This window comes from Bufo gargarizans, chromosome 2 (genome assembly GCF_014858855.1).
Source record: "Bufo gargarizans isolate SCDJY-AF-19 chromosome 2, ASM1485885v1, whole genome shotgun sequence".
Taxonomy (NCBI): Eukaryota; Metazoa; Chordata; class Amphibia; order Anura; family Bufonidae; genus Bufo; species Bufo gargarizans.
In genome coordinates, this window is record NC_058081.1 from 301,826,350 (window position 1) to 301,839,102 (window position 12,753).

The 12,753-nt window shown below is 39.8% G+C and overlaps 1 protein-coding gene across 1 annotated transcript in view; it reads right to left on the reverse strand.

Moving 5' to 3' along the window:
- The window catches only part of TRHDE (thyrotropin releasing hormone degrading enzyme), a 1,265,007-nt gene that overhangs the window by 513,897 nt on the left and 738,357 nt on the right, over positions 1 to 12,753 (reverse strand). The window contains exon 7 of the mRNA XM_044280434.1: positions 297 to 362. Coding sequence (XP_044136369.1) covers positions 297 to 362 — 66 coding nt within the window. The remainder of the gene's footprint in view (positions 1 to 296; positions 363 to 12,753) is intronic.

The following is a 12,753-nucleotide window of genomic DNA, read 5'->3' on the forward strand; positions in this document are numbered from 1 at the left end:
ATCCAGGTGTTCGCTCAACTCTAATGATGATTAACAAGGTTGCCCAAACTTTCGCATCCCATTGTATATCTATCTATCTATATATATACATATATATATATATATATATATATATATATATATATATAGATAGATATATACATTAATGTCTAGTTACACTTCCAAGACTCCCATCCCACTGTATATATATATATATATATATATATATATATATATATATTAGCATTTGACATCATAAAAATAAATCAGTACAATCATTTACATTAAGATACATTTACAAGAAATATTTCACTTACTTGCAGTCCTCTCTGAAATACTTTATGGCCCATAAAATTAGCCAACATTCGAATTAAAGCTGCTCCCTGTGGATAGAATTGACCAGTTAATATTTTACACCTAGAGATAATAATTCAAGTCCATTGTCTTATAAAAATGCAAACAGATTTTGCTAAATTCCAAATAATATATCCAATAGGCCACATGTTTACCACAAAGCTAATTTTGTATACAGTGGGACTCATGTTAGGTTAGCATTATCTTTTCAGAGTATTGTTTAAATAGGCTTATATTATTCAAGCTTAGCTTCATAGTGATAATCACCACTATATCTGCTGGTCAAGATCAATGGAAGCAAGAGTAACATCCACAATAATTATGATTACTTGTAAAATAAGAAATGGAGTTGAATGCCACAAATGTTATTATTTTATTACTGCAATTTGCAAATATAAAATATCTGAAAAAAAAGGGTCAAAATAGCATTAAAAAAGACAAAGAAGTGATGCCTCACTTAACCTGTCCCAGTGCTTCCCTTATCCACCATGGTCACTACTTTCTGGTCTCTCTCAACACATTGACAATTATCATACAATCAAGTATGGTCATAGTTCTGGCCAGGTACTATAACCAAGTCCACGAACATACCGGAGGACATAACGGAGCGGCGCCCAGGAATATTAGTAAGTGCAGTGAGATCCCTAGGCGCCACTGTATATGTCATGATACTTAGTTCACAATGTTTGGACCGATGAAAGGTCCTCTTTAAAAGGGATCAGCAAGTATAGACCAGTGGGGCACCAGGAAAAATTAAAATGTGAGAGATATGGGGCTGAGGTGAACATCATCTTTATTTTTATGCCATTTGACCTTTTTATTAAAAAAATAAAAAACAGCAAGACAATCCTTTTAAATTTTGATTTCACTGTTTTGAATAACACAAAAATTTCCTTGAGCTCCTAAAATAAAATAGACTTATTTATGAATTATTTTAAGCTGGTCATACATCACCAGCCTCTGTCAGACCCTGTTCTTTTTATATTGTAAAGCTTTATCATATGGAAAGTAATTTAAAATGAATCCTTCTTATGTAGGTCTCCTATACAGCAGCGGGATTTATATCAGGATCAGAAAGCAACTTATTGTGCAACTGGAAAATTAGCAAAGAAATTATATGGTAGTGGCGCTCAATAATTGACCTACTGAGCTCCGTTCAGGTTCTTCTTAATGTTGGTGACAGTGTTACCACATAATGACTTACCTTTTTGAGATGTTGGTATATGTCACACAATTTGATATAATACTGCTGACTGGCTGTATAATTTTTTGATTCAGTAGTAAACAATCTCATTTTATCAAAAGAACCAGATTTTAGCACAACTGTCAACTTTTTATCATACTTTCTATGTTAAGGAAAGAAACTTTAATTGAAATGTGATACATGAGCTCTGTGCCAGCACTAACTGGCAAGAATTGAAAACGTAGTATTTTATAATACGAGTAATCTAAGAGGTAACACAATCACTCATCTGGGAGAAAAAAATATAATAAAAAATACTAGCTGGCATTTAACCCCTAAAGGTCACAGCCTTATTTCACCTTAAGGACCAAGCCATTTTTTTGCAAATCTGACCAGTATCCCTTTAAGTGGTGAAAACTTTAAAACGCTTTGACTTATCCAGGCCATTCTGAGATTGTTTTTTCGTCACATATTGTACTTCATGATACTGCTAAAATTGGGTCAAAAAAGTATTTGCATAAAAAAAATACCTAATTTACCAAAAATTTGCTAATTTCAAAGTTTCAGTTTCTCTACTTCTGTAATACATAGTAATACCCCCAAAAATTGTGATGACTTTACATTCCCCATATGTCTACTTCATGTTTTAATTATTTTGGGAATGATATTTTTTTTTTTTGGGGATGTTACAAGGCTTAGAAGTTTACAAAAATTTACAAAAACCCAATTGTTAGGGACCACTATAGGTCTGAAGTCACTTTGCGAGGCTTACATAATAGAAACCACCCAAAAATGACCCCATCTAAGAAACCACACCCTCAAGGTATTCAAAACTGATTTTACATACGTCTTTAACCCTTTAGGTGTTGCACAAGAGTTATTGGCAAATGGGGATGAAATTTGAGAATTTCATTTTTTTGTCTAATTTTCCATTTTAACCCATTTTTTCCCACTAACAAAGCAAGGGTTAACAGCCAAACAAGACTGTATCTTTATTGCCTGGACTCTGCCGTTTACAGAAACACCCAATATGTGGCCGTAAACTAATGTACGACCACACAGCGGGGCGTATAGTGAAAGGTGCGCCGTTTGGTTTTTGGAAGGCAGATTTTGCTGGACTGGTTTATTTACACCATGTCCCATTTGAAGCCCCCCCGATGTACCCCTAGAGTAGAAACTCCATAAAAGTGACCACATCTAACAAACTACATCCCTCAAGGTATTCAAAAATGATTTTATATACGTTGTTAACCCTTTAGGTGTTGCACAAGAGTTATTGGCAAATGGGGATGAAATTTGAGAATTTCATTTTTTTGCCTAATTTTCCATTTTAACCCATTTTTTCCACTAACAAAGCAAGGGTTAACACCCAAACAAGACTGTATCTTTATTGCCCTGACTCTGCCGTTTACAGAAACACCCCATACGTGTCCGTAAACTGCTGTATGGTAACACGACAGGGCGCAGAAGGAAAGGACCGCTATATGGCTTTTGAAGGGCAGATTTCGCTGAAATAATTTTTAGTTGCCATGTCACATTTGAAGACACCCTGAGGTACCTCCACAGTGGAAGCCCCCAAGAAGTGACCCCATTTTTGAAACTACACCTCCCAAGGAATTTTTCAAGGCATGTAGCGAGCACTTTGACCCAACAAGCGTTTCATAGAATTTAGAAATATTTGGCTGTAAAAAGGAAAATCTTTATTTTTTACAAGAAAATGTCTCTTTAGGCCCACATTATTTATTTTCACGAGGGGTAACAGAGTAACTTACACCCACAATTTGTTACCCATTCTCTCCTGAATATGGCAACACTTCATATGTGGCAGTAAACTGCTGTATGGGCACACTGTAAAGTTCAGTGTACTGATAAGCATCACCTGATGTATTCCTTATCCTACAAAATTTATATATATGTAAGCTTTATATGGTAGGACATAGTCACCAAATATAGCAGCTAAAAGAAACAAGTGTCTCAAATTATATCAAAGAAATATGTTGTATATTATATGTCATCACATTGCAGAGGCACTGAGCTACCAGAACATACAAAGTTCTAGTCCCCTTTTGTAAAACAACACCCATCAAGGTATTCATCTAGGGGTGTAATGAGAATTTTTAGCTTTGTTATGGGTTTTATTAGAATGCCAATTGAAATGTGGAGAAATGGGAAATTAGAATTTTTACCAGCATACAGTTTCAAGGGGGTGTTTTATAAAATGATCAAAGGGCGTTTAGTTAAAAGTCAACAGAGGTGTGGTAGAGTCTAAAACAATCTTTTATGCAAAGACCTGGCTTTGAGGGGCGTGTCTCACAACAATGAATTGTGTCTTTCCTGATTCCATTTCTGGAGCATACCCGACACCTTTTTTGTGGCCTTATCTGTGTCTCTGTGGGGGGAACTACCCTAGGAAAATGCTGTCCTCGTATTATTCTGCTCTCACTTCCTGTGGCCCTGCTCCCTTCCCCTTCCTGTTCCCCAAATAAAAAGTTATTTATTACATTTTCTTCAAAGTGCAGGAATTTTCCTCTGTTTCCTGCACTTCTGTATATTACAAAAGCATTATAGAGGGCAATTTGCGTCAGGTGCAATGCCAATTTTTTATACCATGCCCGAGTTTTGCGGAGGGCACTGTATGGTTGCAGTACCAGGTCTGACAGATCCACCCCTCCCATAAACTTATTATAGTCCTGGAATGCACACAGGTTTGGGGACTGATTCTGCAGATCCACGAACTGGAACAGGGGTTGATCTGTCAGCATGTATGGTAGTAAGTACAAAGACGTCACGCTTGTCTTTGTACTTAACAAGCATCATGTTATCATTGCAAACTGCCCTGCTTTCCCTCACTCTTATCCTTTGGTCTATAACATTTTTAGGCAGATGTTTTTGTTTTCGTCTGATAGTTCCGCATGCAACAGTGTCTCTGGAAAACAGGCATTTCAGTAGAGGGACACTCGTGTAGAAGTTGTCAAGGTACAAGTTGTACCCTTGACCTATCAGGGGGTGAATCCCATACTATTTTTCCTGCTATTCCAAGGAGAGGGCGGCACTCTGGGGGTTTAATTTTTGAATCTTTTCCCTCGTAAACGCTAAATTTATGTGTATAGCCACTTTGGCTTTCACATAGTTTGTAGAGTTTGATGCCATATCTGGCCCGTTTGTTGGGCAGGTATTGGCGAAAATGCAGTCTGCCCTTGAAGTGCACAAGGGATTCATCAATGGACAGATGCTTTTGGGGAGTGTAGCCCTAGGCAAACTTGAGATTATAATGATCTATAATGGGCCGAATTTTGTATAAACGATCGTATCTAGGCTCATTGGGGGTGGACAATCTGCATTATTGTTATAATGTAGAAATTTCAGGAGACTTTTAAATCGGGTCCTGGACATAATGGTGCGGTATAGTGGCGTGTGATGTAAAAGGTCATTACTCCAATATGACCTTAGTGATGTTTTTTTTTAATTATCCCCATATTACGTATTAGACCCCAAAAAAAATAATCTCCAAAGGGGTCGTGGGAGTCCACTAAAGGGGTCTTGCAGAGTATGAGTTGGGGTGGGCGGCTAAAAATTGATTGGCATAAATATTTGTTTGCTCCACCATCATGTCTATCAATTCATCAGAAAAAAAAAGGTGGAAAAAATCAGCTTCCGTGAAACCTGCAGTGTTTACATGAATGCCTGTAGTGGCCGTAAAGTCCGGCAACTGAGGTACAAAGTTAGTAGCAGAAGTCCAGCTGGGGTCATTTGTAGAAGCTGATGCGCTGCTAACTCTACTGCGTCTGTGAGAGGGTTCGTCAACTGATGAATCAGAAGAAGAGCTATACACAAGAAAAGATTCTTCTTCTCCACTGTCAGAGTCAGACTCTGAGGCTAGTATTTCATAAGCCTCCTTGGCGCTGTACACCAGTTGAGACATTTTGTAAAATTTATATATATTCAGAAAAAAATTGAAAAATAAAATTGCTCCAAAAGCAGTGGAGCTTTATATCACTGGTAGAAGATAGAGGTTCTGAGGTATGGGGGGGTTTGAAACAGAGTATTTATAATCGGGGACAAGTACGGACGTCCCCAATATTTTTTTATTACTTTTTTATTATTATTATTATTATTTTTATTTTATTTTTTCAATAAACGTCTAACTTACCCTAAAACAAGAGCTCTAACCCTAATAACTCCCTAACTAACCCTAATGATTTGCCAAAAACAGGTTACTGAAAGTATGGATGACAGGGACTGGGTTGCTGATGTACTGTCACTATTGGGAGACAGCACACAGGCACAGGGTCACAGGGGACTAATAAGTGATGAAGGGCACAGGGGACAAATGAGGGGTAATGAGGGGTGATGAGGGTCACAGGGGACGAATGAGGGGCACTTTTGGTGTGTGTGTTTTTTTCTTTTTTTCACAGGTCTAACTGCTCTGCCTCCGATCACTACTCTGACTGAAATGAGAGGATCGAAGGTGAGAGATAGCGTCCTGTACATAACTCATTGTGATTGGTCCACAGTCAGGAACTTGTGCATGGGATAAAATATAATTGGAATCCGTATCTGAGAAGATCTTGCCCAGGTCTCTCTCCCATTGGTGCAAATAATATGGCTTGGGGGTGCTAAGATCAGATAAAAGGTTATTATATGTGACCGAAAGTGAATTTTTTTAAAAAGTGGGTAGAGCCGTGAAATTTTCGAGCCATGTGGGCTCCAAAAACGTGTGACCCGATCCTTTCATATATTTTTTGCATATATTTTTGAAGTCCCAGCTATGTATTAGGGCAGGAGGCCCTCTGTCCAATTTGTGATACACTTCCTCTAATGACAAAAAGCGATTGTTTTCTATAACTTCTCCTATCCTCACATCTCCCCATGAATGCCACCAGCTCTTGTCATCTCCTCCCATTTTATCTACCAGATAAGGAAGGACATCTAGTGGAGCTATTTTGGAGATCAACTTTCCCCTTACTAAAGCCATCTTAGAATTACGATAACAGATCAGCATACTCTTTGTCAGCGTGCACATTTCTCGACAGAGAGAGAGAGGGGCCTCTGGAAGCCACATTAGGGCATGCTTATGTGTACCTAAAATAATCCTCTCTATGTCTAGAAAGGGAGCTTGTAGTTTTTCATTCGCTAAAAGTGCCCATCTAGCTAAGTGGATGGCTTTATTATAAAGAGACATATCTGGTAACGATATGCCACCTTTGTGTTTCTTCTGTGAGAGAAGCGAGTAAGCCAATCTAGGCCGTCTCGAATTCCACAAAAATGAAGTAAATGTTCTTCTAATTTGTGTTAGAAAGGAGGTAGGTATATGTAACGGAAGGGCTTGGAACACATACAAAAATTGGGGTAGGACAAACGTGGCCAACAAGTTTTTCTTACCAAACCAAGACATGTATGGCACCTTTAATGAAGAAATTAAGGATTTGGCTTTTGTTAGTAGCGGGGTATAATTTAATTTGAATAGCAGACTCAAATCTGTCAGAATATTAACCCCCAGAAATGTGATTGCCGTTGTTGGCCATTTGAACAATGATGTGCGCTGGAGAGTGTCCAGAATCTTATTAGGGATATTAACTTGTAGGGCTTCCAATTTGGAAAAGTTAATTTTAAAATTAGAGACTAAACTATATTGGTCAAATAAGGACATGACTGTGGGAAGGGCTTCTTCAGGGTTGGAAATGACAATTAACAGGTCATCTGCAAAGGCTGCAGTTCTATGCTGGTATTGACCCAGAGAAACACCCTGAATTTTGTCAGACTGTTGGATCTTAAGGAGAAACATCTCCAAACATAAAATAAAGAGGGTGGGCGAGAGGGGGCAACCTTGCCTAGTACCATTCCTGATGGGGAAGGCATCCGACAGAGCACCATTAACCAAAACCTGTGCCATAGGACAGGAATATAATGAAAAAATAGCTGAGACAAATGTAGGCGGAAAACCAAATTTCAATAAAGAGGCTCTCATGGGCGTGGGCGTTATGGATCAAGTGTATCACTCTCCAGATATTGTGTTTTCCCTCCCTCCCAGGCACAAACCCTACTTGTTCAGGATCTATGAGTCTACTTAGCATGGGGGAAATTCTAGACGCTAACAACTTGGACCACCATTTCAAGTCGCAGTTGAGAAGGGATATAGGTCTGTAGCTCCCACAATCCTCCGGGTCCTTCCCTTCTTTATGTAGGATGGTGATATGCGCCCTCAAGGCCTGGGGAGCTAGAGACATCCCACCCAGCAACGAGTTGCAAAGATCTGTAAAATGAGGGAGCAAAATCTTTTTAAATTTTTTAAAATAAATAATAGGGAGCCCGTCAGGACCAGGGCTCTTCCCTATGGGGATAGAATTGAGGACTTTCTCTACTTCCATTGTAGAGAAGGGTCTGAGGAGGTTTTCATTTTCATCTTCTGATAACGAGGGTGCTCTAATCGAGGCAAGAAATTCCTCAATCAGAGAGGCCCTTGTTTTGTCACCCGCCCCTGAAGGTATCTCTGGTGCTGGTAGGTTGTAAAGTTTAGAGTAAAATGTCTGAAAGGCCTTAGCTATGAGAGGAGTCAAGGTTGTTCTTAGTGTTGGACTAGACTTTATTGATGAGACAAAGGTTTTTTCCCTTCTTTTTTTGATTAAGTAAGACATCATCTTATTTCCCTTGTCTCCATGTTCATATATTCTACTTTTCAGATTCATCCGTGATTTGGCACCCTTAATATTAAGAAGATCCTTGACTTTACGTCTAAGTGTAACCAAGGCCTCTTTATGTGATTCAGAGTGTGTTAGTTTATGTAATTTCTCCTGTGTTTGAATCTGGGAAAGCAAGGACATCAATTCCTTTGTAGATTTCTTCTTAATATATGAACCTAGTCCTATCAATTCCCCCCTTATATACGCCTTATGGGCCTCCCATAACATTGGGGGAGGTCTAATTTATCTGCCAAAGTGTCCACTTGAGATTTTGACTCTAAAAGTGTGGTGTTCAACCTCCATGACCAAGCTCTATGTGGGAGACATTGGAGAGAAAGCAACATTGCTACGGGTGCATGATCTGAAATCACTATATTCCCTATTTCCACATTTTTCACACATGTTAAATATGCATCAGTTAAGAAAAGATAATCTATCCTACTGTATGAATTATGAACATGGGAAAAATATGTGAAATCTTTTTCTGATTGATGAATGGTCCTCCAAACGTCCAACAGACGCAATTCTGCTAATGACATCATTAGTTTCCCCATTTGTTTCTTAGTGATGTTATGAGATTTTGGTGTACTGATGTCCAGTGAAACATTAAAGTCCCCCCCCCCCACTACTAACATACCTTCTGAAAATTCCTTAATTTTCTTAAGGGCCTTAGTCAACCAGGGAATTTGACCTGTATTAGGAGAGTACATGTTGGCTATTGTAATTTTAAAATTAAAGATGGTACCTTGAATAATAAGCATGCGTCCCCCTGGATCAATGAAGGATTTAATCAGTTTAAATGGAATAGAAGAGCTTATGGCGATGGATACCCCTCTAGAAGCAGATGAGTGTGTTGCATGGAACCACTGCGAGTACTTTGTCGTGGGCAGTGTGGGAATATGATCATGACGAAAGTGGGTTTCTTGCCAAAGGACAATGTCTGCTTTTTTATTTAAGAGCAGGTTAAATATCTGACGTCTTTTTTGAGGGATGTTAATTCTGTTCACATTATGTGACAATACGTTTAAGTTAGCCATACCTTATTGAAGACGTGAGTATTGAGCTATCAAGAGCCTTAAACAGGTAATAAACTGGGGAAAAACACATTGTACAGTGAATCATAATTGTGAACAAACATTTGGCAACTGACTTTGATATAAGCAGTAAAGGAGTTGACGGCGTTCCACCCGGCCCCAACCCGCCACCCCCACCAAATGGGTAGGAAGGGCAGGCCAGGCCCGGCGCAACACCCCAACTCTGCCTGGGAGGGAGGAAAGCCTTCGACATCAAGACTAACTGTCCTATCATAAACAAAATGATTAACACCTTATTGTGTAACGGGTGGAAAACCTATAATGTTGTCTAAGCAACAAAATATGACAATATATGATCCCAAAGTGGTGAAAAGGCATTAATAACTGCACTATAATCTTTCACTCAGAGGAGGCACTAAATATTTCTCTACTATGTAGAGGTAACATCCTATCAGCAATACAGCATAAACTCATGCCCTCTGGTGTTGATAATACGTAACATCTAACCACTTCCAACTTACAAGCACCCTCTATGATGGTGTTAGAGTGCTCCTACAACGAACTGTTGTGAGGAAAGGAGCAAAAATGGAGATATACAGTCCCCATGAATTTTCATGTTGTCTTCCTGTTCTTTGGTGATTTCGGCTTTTTTACCACCTGCCATGTAGGAATCTCTGGCAGGTCAGGCAAGCCCAGGTCTTCTGGAACTGGCATCCATGGTTGGACTTCCACAGGAGCTATACCTAGCTTATCCCAAGCATCAGTTAAGTCTTGCGGTGTTCTGATGATGATCTGTCGGCCCTCTTTAAAGGTCGCAAGGCCAAATGGAAATAGCCATCTCACTCTAAGAGCTTCTGTAACTGGCTTCAGCGCTCTGCGTTTAGCCAAGGTACTAGATGCTAGGTCCTAAAAAAATTGGATGCGCGCTCCATTGTATGAAATATTCTTGGCTTCTCTTGCAGCTTTTAATATGGAGGCAGTGTCCAGAAAATTTAGTAATCCGCATATAATATCCCTGGGCGGGCCGTTCTCCTGTGGCTTAGGCCTTAGGGCTCGGTGGGCCCTTTCAATTATTATCTGCGCAGCCCTGTCTTCCCCAACAAGTGAGGCAAATATGGCGGTGACCGCTGCTGTGATTTCTCCAGGAGGGACATCCTCCGGTACTCCTCTTATGCGGACATTTTTCCGCCTACTTCTATTTTCCGGGTCTTCCAGGTGCAGGATCGTTGAGGTGAGTAACGCATTATGGCCCTGTATGGCCTTTTTAACAGCCTCTCCGCGCTGAATTATGGCCGCCTGCGTCTCCTTCAAAGATACAACACGTCCCCCAATCTGCTTAACCTCCGTCTTGATATCAGAAATGTCTCTGTGCAGGGGTTGCAGAGCCTTATAAAGCGTCTTCTTAAAGAAGGCTCTGGACAGGGGTAGATCTGCAGGCTCTGTACCTTCTGACATGGCGCAGGAACTTTCACCATCGGAGTCTTCTGGTGGCGCGGCGGCTCTGGCTCCCTCCGGCGCCATCTTGGATCTGTGGGCTGGCGAGAAACTCAGTTTTTTGAGAAAACGATCCATTTCTGATTGCGTTTGGCACGATTTTTGAGTGCCCTGTACTGTCTTGCTCCTTTCTTTGTTAGTTTTCACCATCTTAGGGGCTTCTGTCACCCGTTAAACCGAAGCTGCAGCAGCGTCTGTGTGGAGCTCTGAGATCAAGCTTCCATCTCGGCTCGCGGCTAGCTCCGCCCCCCCGAATCACAAAATTTTTATTGGACATACACTTGTATAAAACATAGAGGGTCTTCCTACTGAGAATATATGCTTGCTTGGCTGAGCAGGTATGTGTATGAGAGGATTGGGTGCAATAGCTGTTCAGCAGACTGCTATCTCATGTGCATGATTGCCCCACGCTAGATATTGTAAAGGTTGTGCCACATTTATCATCCTGTATCAGCCACTTGAGTAAAGTTAGTGCATTTTTAGACAATTTATTCTTAGTTTATGCTGCCTAAATGTTATATAGGTTTAATAAATTTGTCCCAATGTATTTATGCAGAGCTATAGTATTTTTTAAAAATATTTATTCTCTATTTTTGTTTATTTACTGTGTTTTCAAGAAATGACAGCTTATACAGTCTGTTTAGTTGGAACATTTGCAGTGTCTTGTTCAACATGTACAGTACTATGCACATTATCACATTATATTACAATAATAATAATGATAATAATTATAGCAAAATTGCAAGTTTCTTGTACAGTACTGTGTATGCTCTACCAGCTTCAATCATTTAACAAGTCTTTATTCTGTCAAAATACATTGTGTGGTAGACAGCGTTCATATTCTCATTTCTCTCAATTGACTGCATAGTCACTGCAGCACAGCCTCTTTAACTAGCATTAGTCCCTACAGAGAAATCTGCTTGCTATAGCTAACTTTAGTGTTACCATGATTCTCCCATTGCAAGAACATTTGCAGACTGAGCTTTGAACCACAATTAATCACAAGAAGTAATCAAGGTACAACTAGACTTCCCTAGTTGTGTATTATATAGCACAATTCTATTTATTTCCAGTATACTGCTAAAAAAGAACATTGTTTCAGGCAAGATAAAATTTTCACCATTATATTATTTTTTTCATACTGTATATTGTCTGAGCTATGTCTTGTGATATTATCCCTGAATTTAAGCATTGCTATGTATTTTGTTGGTATAGATCTCTTTTAGATTTACAGTTGATTTTTAATCATGTCGCATTTCATCATATATTATGTATTAAAAACTCTAGTCATACACCGGCGCTTGCACTAAAATAGACTGACGCAGTGGTACCGCAACGGTATCGCCACCGTTGAGAATCAAGTAAATGATGTATGCAATATGTATGTTAGGTACTGCGCGACATGTACCCCCTCTTTTTTCCCTGCCTGTCGGCACTATGAAGGTCCGCAGTGTGTAATAATACAGAAAATCACAGATTTTAGAATACCTTATCCTGGGTTTTCATCTGCGAGGGCTGTTTCTCCTGCATCTTTCTAGATTTTTCTTTTTTCTTAAGTGCCGTTTGGGATGAGGAAAAGTATAGGGGGCGGGACCCTAATAGTTGTTGGTAGTTTTTTGTAAAATACAGAGCTTGCCCCGGCTGGTGGCACAGCTCGTGGTTCAAAAGAACCGCTTGTTCGCGCTCGCACGGAGCGCCTCGTGACGTCACGGCAGAAGTTACGGTGGACTAGGAGGACCAGAGTTACTCCAACGCGTAGCGAACTAATCGAAACGCGTTGGAGTAACTCTGGTCCTCCTAGTCCACCGTAGCTTCTGCAGTGACGTCATGAGGCGCTCCGTGCGAGCGCGAACAAGCGGTTCTTTTAAACAACGAGCTGTGCCACCGGCCGGGGAAAGCTCTGTATTTTACAAAAAACTACCAACAACTATTAGGGTCCAGCCCTCTATACTTAAGAAAAAAAAATTCTATAAGAAAAAAGGAAAATCTAGAAAGATGCAGGAGAAACAGCCCTGGCAGATGAAAACCC